Here is an 11,776-nt window from a genome sequence, read left to right as displayed (position 1 = left end):
ATGGCAAAAGCACTCGTTGCAAGAATGTGAGAGGTAACGTACAGTAAAGATGATTATTTATTCTATAGCGAAAATAATTAAAGTAATAAATACACATTTTTTCCAGTTGGAAAAGATATAGCATCATATTGCTAGTATTACTACGGATATACTATCCTATGATTAATTCAATTATGTAATAATTAAAGTCATAAATACACATTTTTTCTAGCTGGAAAAGATATTATAGGATCATATTGCTAGTTAGTATTACCACGGATATACTATCCTGTGATTAATTTAATTATGTAATAATTAAAGTAATAAATACACATTTTTTCCAGCTGGAAAAGATATTATAGTATCATATTGCTAGTATTACTACGGATATACTATCCTATGATTACTTCAATTAGGTAATACTTTACACTTTAGGTTCGTTCAGATGATCCTCACCGAACCTCCATCAGGGCGTAGTGTCGATCTTCTGGATCAGCTATCAAATGAAATATGCCTACTTGCTGACCTCGTAAGTCATTCGGTAGTAAACTACCCACTTCTACAAGGGATACACTCAGCTTAATAAACTTTAAAACATGCCTCAAATTGATTGACTGCATAGCTCATAAGTTAAATATGTATCTGAGACTATTTCTTTGGCGTAAATAATCAACAAGATTACACTTAACTAATGGAACTTTTGTATTGGTGTCTGACGCTAGTTTTTTCCATAAATATTCAACAACGTTACACGTAACTAATTGAACTTGTTATATTTTACGCGTATATAGGCAAATTTTATCAGGCTGTCACACTCTCAACCTGCATTTGTTAGTGCTGCTGAAAGTACTTGCATGACCATGCTATCGCTAGTGTCAAAGTTAAATACCAATGTGGGCCTTTACAATGTCTTAAAAGAAGTTGTCGATAATAAAACCATTGTTAATACGATGAAAGAAGATACAAAGTGCGATTTAAAAATTGATCTGCTTTTATAGAAGAAAATCAATTCTAAATTAATCATTGAGCAAACCTAATAAAGATTATGATTTATCGTTAATCATTGGCTGAGAGAATTCCTTATGGGAATTGGCACTAAAATGATTACGCTAATGTTAGCATTTAATATATCATTATATCAATTTAGGATTGTAGCAAGATTATTATTAAATGATTTTGAACAAAGTGGTGTTCACTTGGACGATGCTACAGTAAGTTGTAAAGTTTACCAATATAATAGCCCATTACGGCAAAGTAGTCCTTATATCACATCTTGTATTAATTGTCTTGTACCTGCTAGAGAGAGAAAAAAGTGAAATTAGATATGGAAATTGTCTCATTATGTGATCAGTTTATTCAACAGTGTCATGGTGAGAATAATCTATCTTCTCAAATTTATTGTTTTATCGGTAAATAATTTAATCATTCCAGCTGATAGTATAATTGAATATTATTTTCTGTAGCACCAACTTTAGTATCTGCAGATCGGTGTCCGAAACATTTAATCAACAGGTATATATAAATGTATCGGTTATGTTAACGCACATGCTATATACTGTACGTATACTAGTGGCAAAGAAAACTAAATTTGACGCGAAAGTATTATTAATGCAGAATTGCTACAATCTCATCATTGCACTGTATCTGTGTAAAACCTTATCCAGCTTGCTTAACTTGCTTTGTGAATTTATTCTATTTTTGTTCTAACAGTTTTAGAAGTATTTCCAATTATGTTGAAGTTACATATACCTATCATGATAGCCCACAAGAAGATGTAAGTTTATACATTTCTTATTAGTATCCATTGCGTCCGAGTACAGTATTATTTCGTAACTGGCTGATTGGAACTACTTTAACTACAGTTAAGAGAGTTCGCCTATAGAGCTTATAATAGCTTTAATTATCGGCAAGATGATACCTTAAAGTCCCTGTTAAAAGTCAGACAGAATATGTCGCAACTTGCAGGGTTGGTTGGATTAGAATCATTCAATGAATACATAAAGCTAAATTTCTATAATTCTTACTTCATGCCTACCATAATTATTCATTTATATATTTCTGTTGTACATATTAGTTTTAAATCGTTTGCACATCAAATCCTTCTTGATACTATGGTTCAAACACCTGGTGAGAGTCACATTTATTCTTTAACCAGAGTACTGGCTTACACAAATCTATGCATGACTGAGAGGATTATATTTCAATTATAATTGAAATTTATTAGAAAACGCGTTAAATTTCTTAAAGTCGGCTGCAAATGCAGTTAAACATAGGTAATGTGAATATGTAATTTAACGAATTTAGAATTTGTGTAACGTTGCAGTAATTCATCATTATGAGCTTTTGTTACTGCGGTTCATATTCTAATCTTAATTGCCTATTCCTTTATAGAGTAGAAAAGGAACTTGAGGACATGTTAAGGTATTATTTAAATATCTTTCTATAATGTACAAATTTTACCTTATACAAATTTATTTGTGGATAATTTTGACTTTGTGATGTAAGATTATCTATAATTTGTTACTGTTCTACGTTGTATACTGTGTTCGAATATCTTAAGAGCATTAAGTTTTCCTTTATTCACTTATATTGCAGTACTAATGTATTGCATAACTTTTTTTAAATATTGATTACAGAATGAAGCAATTGGAATATCCTCTAGCCAAGGTGGGCTCTTGGATTTCAATATTAAATTCTACAGAAAACGAAATTAGTAAAATATCAGAACTATATAGAATTTTACTAATTTGAAAGATCTTGCAACCCTTACACTTATAGGATATTAAACCTTGGGATGTAAACCATTTTGCTTTAGCAAATAAAAAAATTAGGTGAATATACATTTTCAACTATACAGCTATAGTAATAATGAATATTCATGCAGTACTCGTTATTTCTCAATAGACTTCCAGCAGGAGGTGGTTCAGTATCCGAATATTTTTCGGTTGGCACTTGCATGGAGGTACTCCAGTATCCTAAATAAATATTATATTGTTTTTTACTCCCATCCCGTTGCGTCTATTTATATTCTCTTGTTTGGTAAAGGGACTAAATACATTGTTCAAGAAAATTTACAATGTGTCATTGGTACCAGTGCGATGTGGCCGAAATGAGGTATATAAAATTTTTAAATAGAATGTACTATTTTGATAATTTTATAGTTTGAAATGACAATTTAAATTTACCGAGCATGTACTTTTTGGATATCTGTTAATAGCTGTGGGCCGACAAGATTGTTAAACTGGTAATTCTTTCTAAGTGCTCCGTAATTGGTGCTTTATCTGTGATTTGTAAGGAAAAATAGTAAATATAACTAATTTCCTTTACCCATGAAGGGCGTCTACGATGGAGACGGTGATGTTTTAGGGTATTTATATTGCGATTTATACGCACGCTACAAGAAGTTTTCGTCTTCGGTAAGTTACTAAATGATATTATGCTCGAACATAAGGACAATTTTAACGTTCTTGGTTAACATTATACAGGATTCACATCATACTATTTCTGGAGGAAAGTTACTAGAAGATGGATCGTATCAGGTAAGAATAAGCTGTGACGATAGTTTTGAACTATTAATTGGATGATTAAATTGGATCAAATTGTTAATGTTTTTAGCTACCTGTTGCTGTTTTGTCTTGCAACTTTGCGTAAGTTTTTCTGTTATTCAAAGCTAATCAATCAGTGTACCTTTAAATTATAAAGCACAATACTAGAATAAGTATTTTTCTGCTGGCATATGTGGTTATTTAATCTAGACCTCCGAGCACTTCAACACCAAGCTTTCTTAACTATTCGGTAAGAATTTTTGAAATCTAATCATGATATTGGATGTTATAGGAAATGAGTTACTTCAGTTTTGATCAGGTTTTGTCTCTATGTATGCAGTCTATGTCGAATTTATTCCATGAAATGGGACACGCAATGCACTGTAAGCTTTTCTGAGTTATTTATCGAAATAAGATTTCTGTAAGATGTCATAGAATGTAGCTAATTATTTTCCTCTTTTATTATATTGCAATTGGCAGCAATGTTTGCGAGAACAAAATATCAACATGTTACCGGTACAGCAATTCTCTTCCTTGTTGGCCTTTATTAGATCATTGCCTGGCTTTGAAGCTGTTATTTTACAAATTTTTATGCTGACAGGCACTCGCTGCGCTATAGATTTTGCAGAAGTTCCATCGGTATTAATGGAGCGTTTTGCCTCTGATCATAGGGTAACTAATGGCAATACTTTAGTTTATTTAGCCATATTAATATATTAGCACACTTTATGTTTGTATATCCTAGGTTTTAGCAGCAATTGGACGACATCATGAAACAGGAATGGTACTTTACGCATACCTTATTTTTTAGTCTATCCATAAAAAACATTCGTTTTTTCACGTTGTATTGATATTCGAAATGTAAATGCCAAAACGAATAGATGTTGCCTGATAATGTCATTAAGGATTATATCGCCGAGCAAAAATGTTTTACTGCGCTGGTAATCATAATTATCTAAGTACTATACGCCTAGCCATTTTACTTAGAGATGTTATTTCTACATAATATCTCGATCTTATTTTTATTAACGATTTGATTTTGATCAATTATACGACTTAATAGGATTTACAACATCATCTGAACTTAGCTATAATCGACCTGACACTGCATTGTCATTATCCATCAGATGGAGTAAGCTCGACATACAGTAACTCATAAATTAGTTCCTCTTGTAATTTTATGCATATTATGATCGTGTTACGCACATTATAGAATATAAACAACATAGTGAACGAAATTCTTGAAGAGTACTCTGCGATTCCTTACGTCAAAGGAGCGGTAAGAGCGCTTGGGTTTATGAATTGATTGTTAGCTAACTGAGACAAAAGCATTGCAAATTTAAACACTATTTGGAATGTAATTTGTAGGCTCCACATTTACGATTTGGGCATTTTGGCCATTATGGAGCAAGGTATTACTCTTACATTTGGAGCCGAGCAATTGCTTCTATGATATGGACAGAATGTTTCAAGGAGAATCCATTTTCGAGGTATTATATTGAATAGTACGTCGGGTGGATTTGTTGCTAGCTAATCGGCTAATCTCTCCGATCGCAGGATCGACATTGTAATAAACTTTTATAATTTTTTAACGTACTTCTTAGTGTTAGTGGTGAGAATTATCGTCGTAAAGCATTAGCTTATGGAGGAGGAAAAATGCCCAAGTTAATGGTTGAAGGTAAATTTACTCTGGGTACCTGATATAGATGACTGTTGAATATAACTTTGGATCTTGATAATAACCATTTTATTAAGTTGGCAGCCACTTTTATGTCAATGCCTATTCTTTATTTGCTTAGATATATTAGGGCGAGAAATATCTAGTGATGCCTTAGTAAGTATAAAAATAGGAAGATAATACGCGTATATCGGTGATTTATCATGACTGTATTTGAGACTGTTGACGACGTCATTGCTATCAGTTAGGTTGACTTTTATTCACTTTTTGTGCTCAGGTGCAAGCATTGGTTGAAGACATTGAATCTTAATTGGAAAATATGTAGGAAGACAACATTCATGGATGTGTGTATTTACATATCAGTATCTATTAATTATTCACGCAAATAATTTTTTAATGTGATGCCAACTTTTTTATTGAGATTTTTTAATTTTTAAGTTGAGTTGGCGAGAAATAAAGAAGCTATATGTCCGTATTAAAGTGAATTATTTATATATAAATATAAATATAGCTCCATATCTATATATATATATATATATATATATACTGTATGTATTTACATAGTAATGAAAGAAACGGCAAATAAACCAAGCTGTGCTTATTTAACATGAACGCATCGTGTGGCAAAATAAAATATCAGATGTCTTTAATTCAAAGCGCTGTCGAGAAAATAATGAATCAAAATCAAAATAATTTGCATACAGGCATAGCTCACATAGAGACGTAACTAATTTATCTGCATTATGGTAATTAATGTACTGTATAAGATATGTACTTCAGATACAATATATTAATCCTTCACGATCAGAATCTATGTCTAATACCCGTATAAATTGATAGCAGATTGATAATTAATGCAACTTTTTCTACGCAATTAAATATATTAATCTTTTCGTATTTAAATTTCTAGCAGAAAACTAAAAGTTCTTGCATACTCGTATGAAGTAATTAATTTTTAGTGCATTTATAAATATTATATATAAGACTATGTGCTCAATTACGTGTAGTAGAAGTTCTTTTATGATTCAAAATAATAGATAGTTAAAATTCACGAAGGTAAAGTAGGCATGCAGTGTTCTGTAAGTGGAAAATTATAATATCATTCGTGAATTTTCTATGATTTTAATTACAAAAATTAGTACGGTACTTGATTTATACAATTAAAAGTAAATCTGCATACAGTTCATTTCAGAGCATGGACTGCTGTTATGACGACGTCATAAACGACGGCAAATATAAAATAAAATGTCATAATGTAACTACAATAATACAAATAGCCATTCATTTTGACAGGAATGGGTAAATTTCTGAATCAGTACAAGAAGAAAGAATAAATTAATTAAAACCTTGTTGAGAAAGTATTGTCCGAATAATGATAAAATACTATATCAACTTACTTGTAACCTCCAGTCTGAGCTCTATGAATCATGAATGTAATGAAAAGGCCAGCTTGCAAATTCATTAGTAACGAGGCTGCTTTGTCGAGAATCGTTACGAATCCCTATTTAAAAACATGATTAAAGAAATCCCAACTTTTAAGTAAATTTTAGCTGAATAGCAAGTATTCTCACCCTAGGGTCCATCATAGCAATGGCGAAGATGATACCAAAAGCTAAGAAGTATACAGACAATTCGATGGTGCTATCGTAATAATCAAACGATCAAATTAGATACTTCTAGAAATAGCATCGATTGTCGATTTGATGCTTAATGACATACTGTTTACTATACAGAGTCAAGCCATTGAATATAAACTAAAATATGTCTAGAACGTAAGTAACCGTGCTTAACTAACCATTTACGGTTGACAAGTTGACCGTAACCTTGATTAATTCTAAAAGAAAACGAACTCTTTGTTGAGACCGTGAACGAATTGAGTACTCCTTCAACTAGACAACAAAATAATTATACACATTTAGTTTGCGCTAATAATATCGTGAGAAGATGGATAATCCGCGGTAATCAGTTATATAACTTACGCATATGTCTATAAGCCGATCCTATTGTTAAAAATGAAACAGTAATACTAATCATAATAAAGAATTCGACCAGCCAAGCAACCCAATCGTATGATATATAATCACTTCTTATGATCTAAAAGAGTACAGTACAGTTAGAGTAACAGATTTTGTTAGAACAAAATTTAGCATGCTATTACGTCTCATTTAACTACAGTTACGAAAACAAATTCTGCAGCAATAGAATTATTATAAATGAATTCCCGTAATTTTTTTGTATAAATTAATATCTCCATACTCTTGTCAAAGGGATAGTTGAGATTTCACCATTACGCTTGGACCTTATTAATGATAGATTATGTTTTAGATGAAAAACTTACAAATAAAATGTTACTGATCTCATATCGTTATAATCGAAGAAGAAACATACCACGCTAATGAGACATTACAATGGATAATACCATTAGTGTCATTGAATATTAAATCGCCACCCTGTATGTCAGTGCATCTCTGTGGCACAATTGATAAAATGGAATAACACCTGAAAACGTTAGCAACGCTAAATTATTGAATTGCTCATAACCTGTGATCTTAGTAAAATACAGTTACACAAATAAATTCTTACCAAGCAATATTTAGTATTACACATGTTAATAAGCCAAGCAGGATAGAATTTAAAAATCCTTTGACCTGATTATGATGGTAAAGGTAAATAAATATGTAACCGTCCTAACTGTTGAGGAGTAAAAACGTTCATTTATATAACATGCAATACCTGACTCCTATTATGTTCTATTTTACTAAACATCATTGGCATGACATTTATTATACCACCTGAAAAACATTGACTATTTTTAATCGTTTTTCCCAAATACAGCTTGATCAGTAATACAGCATTTCTTACCTACGGCAACTGTACCCATCAGAAATGGAGACCCTATGTATTTCCATTTAGTATGACTATCTTGATTAACTTGTGTACCAACGTAGAATGTAACAAAGACCTTTTAAAGAAATCATAGAATAACAAAGATCCTGTTCAATATAACTTGTAAAATATCCATCAATCAGAGTAAGCGTAGACGTCCAAAGAAACTGATACATAGGGATGCATATGTCCGAGTTCTACTTCAGACACTTACCGTTCCAATAAGTAGGCCACCTTTAGCTAACGTAAGAATAGAAACCATGGGTTGAATGATTTTTTGGGCGAAAATAATTAATAAAGTGCAAATCCAACAAAAAAAAGGAATAACAAAGACATGCCTATAGCCAAAAGAAATCATATTACATTTTTTAGTGTCGATTTGCTATAACTAAAACTTAATCACTTTCGCCACTTAATTTGAGGATAGCAAAACTTACCTAGCGCCAATAATTTCTGCATATGCTTCACTACCAGCCAATGCATAGCTAATGAGCAATGATACACTTTATAGGAAGATTTACCAGAAACATATAATTAAATATCGTATGCATAAACGTTATAAATAGAAAGACATACAAGTATACTTTATACGTGCATAATACTGCACGGCATATTATTAGTCTACTCGATTTGAAACAAGCGACTTATTATTTTAATGGCAGAATTTATTAAGTAAGATATCGGCTACAGCATTCTGAGTTAATAATTACTTACAAAAGCAAGACTGTACATAGGTCAAACAACTGTCGCGCAAAACAAGGTAAAAATAGTTCGCCCATCATGTGTAAATCAGGGTAAGTTCTTTCACTCAAATCCAGAGGTTGTATAACTTTGCCAGTAACAAAGTCTTCTGTAAACATCATTAATAAACAAAGAAATAACTGTTACTTACTTATCACCAGTTTCTATTGCCTTGTAATTACTCAAGATAACTATGAAATCTTCCTAACCGTTTTCTTCCTCATTATCTTGCGACGCGATCGGAACTGGATGTAGCGGCAAACTTTCATTATCAAGATCCTAAATATATGCATTTCATCACTCAGTTCTGATTTGTCAAATGAAAAGTATATACTCATATATACGTAACTGAGTCAGTAAACATTTCAAAATAAGTAATAATACTGTAGCATTCGATTCATTGCTAAAATGCGTATAAAAGTACAATAATGAGTACTTACACAAACATTATTCAATGCTAACACTTACAGTTTTTACTAGTATAGCTGTTATGATTATTTAAGCTTATCCCAATTTATTAAATATTGAAGCGAAAAAAAATTAGGCACATAAAACATGTCACTACTGTACGACATTATCCACATTTCATAATGTTTTTTAAATGGTACTGATAACCACCGTACTTTTACTTCATACGTAAGACGGTCAAGCATTAGCCAAATTTATAACGTTGACTACAACTAGCTCATGATTTCCAACATTTTACACTAATTTTATACATGCAGGCAAGTTGACATTGATTTTATTCTATTTTCTGCAATGATGCTATTCAATAGCGAATAGAACAGATGCATTTCCGAATACGAAGTTAACTCATTTCTTCGCGACAACATCATTAATACAGTATTTCCAAGTCAGGGGCAACATTGTACTGAATGAATGTAAAGAAGTTAATAAAGAATCTCATCCATAATTAATTATAATAAGAAAATTTAAATATAGGTCATTAGGATGTCCGACCGATGCCATTAAACTTATCTTATCTAGGAATTTTAAACGAAGCTGATTAGGACGTCGATACTACGCATACTGAAGACGGTAAGGTTAGAAGAGTGTTACGAATCAAGAAACGTAGTGATTCTATTATGATCACTATTTCGGGATTGCTTGTAAAATCTCAAGTCATCAGTTCCTACCGTGACTATTAAAAACATTATAGAAGTACGACAGTAAAACATCAGGATCCTTGGAATGAAATGTAGTACAATTATGCATTCAGGTTGGCACTATTGATCGTGACCATTGATAACACTCCATTATACTTAATCACAATTAATCCTATCCTATCTTGTCAGCTATTCGTTGTGGAAACAAGCTACAGATAAGATTGCAACAGATGAGCTCGTAAAGAACACTTTGATGACGGCATAAAGTGATATTTACAATAACAGAATGAACATGGCAATATTGAGTCACAGAGAATTTTTTTCTTCTAGGATTAAATGCCAATACAAAGTTACACATTACGATAACAATCAAGCTTACCTTATCATTGATGCCGCCATATAAATTTTTAATTGCAAATGCTTTTTGCAATAGGATTGTAAAAAAGTAAATTAATAAGACCTGGAATGAAAGTTCAATTGTCGATATTACTCATTGACGTTCGCGCTACGGCATGAAAACACTGCATAACACAGGAAGGATTATTGAACATGAAACAATGTGAATTATTGATTGATTGATTCTCATACATACTTGCATAAAGAAACCAAATATAAAAACAACAGTAAATGGACCCATCCCAGAACGCGACAATGTTACCGGTAAACCTACCATGATACATTAGAATCCAGTTTAGAGATGGAGTTTTATATTAGGAGTAAACGATGCAGTTTTGATGACAACTCTCGTCTAATAATTCATTATTATCCATGTGTGCATTACAGTCTATCATATCATCGTAGAAACAACATCAACAATATAATGGATTTGATGTTACGACAATTCCTGGATGACTGTAGTTAAACATTGAATCGCGATTTTCATATTTCCTACGATAATCTATTCTACTCGTACGTATGGGTTGATTCTATATATCCCATTCTAAGTCAATGATGATTATAAGCAGACATGTGAATTGAACTATTTGCGTTAGCATATTGGGTAAAATTATTTCAGTGAAATTTCCACTCTTAGCAAAACAGTATTCTAATATACTGTATAATAGAGACGATATGGAGTTGCCTAATAACATTTCATATACTGATTGATAATTATCCATACCTAAAATTCCAGTTCCAAGGATTGTAGCAATAGTAACAAAATCTAAAACAGAAGTAAGACATCCATCACAAAAGATCGTATGGGTATGCAAAATAAAGCAAGAATGACCTTGATCGATCCAACATTGACAACCACTATTCCCCTATCTTTCTATTTATCCGTGTATCAACGGAATAAAATTATCAGAATGATCAGCGTGACTGAAATTGAATTAGTTGGTAGTCTGCAAGCGATCAATATGGTAGCAAAGTAATACGTATTACTCGTTTATTATTATCATTATTATTGCTAATCATCCTAGTGGGAGTAGCGGTATACAGTACTGTATATGTCGATTTTAGATGAAAACAACTTGGATTCATTTAATCCTTTTTAATAACGAATATCACTACGTATGCAAGCAATATTGCCGATAGACGTAAAACAAGTGATTTTTGAATATTCATTAATATCATTCATGAAGAGAATATTGCACACAGTCATGATGGACTGGGGCCATTCGCATCAGGTATTCAAAGTCGAGTAACAGCTGTCGATGGCACTACTGTACTTTGCTATACAATATGAGGTAGAATGAATTAGCCTAACAAGAAGTGGTTTACGTTAGCTTACAGATTTGTAGATAAAGCAAGGCTCTGGATAATTTAGAAGAGTGTCCATAATCGTCATGGTTGGATTGAAAATCCAAATCGTCCTGGAAGTCATCCAGCGACGACGCCAT

The 11,776-nt window shown here is 32.0% G+C and overlaps 2 protein-coding genes across 2 annotated transcripts; one reads left to right on the top strand and one right to left on the bottom strand.

Annotated features, from left to right (window-relative positions):
* On the top strand, positions 1 to 5,512 carry TRIADDRAFT_51263 (uncharacterized protein; the record flags this gene model as incomplete). Its single annotated transcript, XM_002108373.1, has 26 exons — positions 1 to 26; positions 415 to 508; positions 771 to 946; positions 1,127 to 1,190; positions 1,280 to 1,349; positions 1,443 to 1,491; positions 1,690 to 1,753; positions 1,842 to 1,945; positions 2,054 to 2,106; positions 2,204 to 2,252; positions 2,371 to 2,400; positions 2,616 to 2,646; positions 2,758 to 2,810; positions 2,884 to 2,941; positions 3,025 to 3,093; positions 3,315 to 3,395; positions 3,465 to 3,518; positions 4,005 to 4,196; positions 4,270 to 4,308; positions 4,406 to 4,465; positions 4,588 to 4,656; positions 4,738 to 4,803; positions 4,893 to 5,014; positions 5,129 to 5,202; positions 5,324 to 5,358; positions 5,480 to 5,512. The coding sequence occupies 26 exons, from the start codon at positions 1 to 3 to the stop codon at positions 5,510 to 5,512; spliced, it is 1,815 nt and encodes a 604-aa protein (XP_002108409.1).
* An 873-nt stretch (positions 5,513 to 6,385) lies between these two features.
* On the bottom strand, positions 6,386 to 11,776 carry TRIADDRAFT_51262 (uncharacterized protein; the record flags this gene model as incomplete). The annotated part of the gene is made up of 14 exons (XM_002107555.1): positions 6,386 to 6,509; positions 6,600 to 6,703; positions 6,774 to 6,843; positions 7,591 to 7,670; positions 7,786 to 7,850; positions 8,065 to 8,164; positions 8,303 to 8,426; positions 8,526 to 8,591; positions 8,803 to 8,938; positions 9,039 to 9,108; positions 10,315 to 10,395; positions 10,528 to 10,601; positions 11,056 to 11,097; positions 11,668 to 11,776. 14 exons carry the CDS (start codon positions 11,774 to 11,776, stop codon positions 6,386 to 6,388), a joined length of 1,245 nt encoding a protein of 414 aa, XP_002107591.1.

Source organism: Trichoplax adhaerens, genomic scaffold (assembly GCF_000150275.1).
Source record: "Trichoplax adhaerens TRIADscaffold_1 genomic scaffold, whole genome shotgun sequence".
In the NCBI taxonomy this organism is placed as follows: domain Eukaryota; kingdom Metazoa; phylum Placozoa; class Uniplacotomia; order Trichoplacea; family Trichoplacidae; genus Trichoplax; species Trichoplax adhaerens.
Note: the sequence above shows the minus strand (reverse complement) of the source record. Positions and strands in the feature narration are given on the sequence as shown.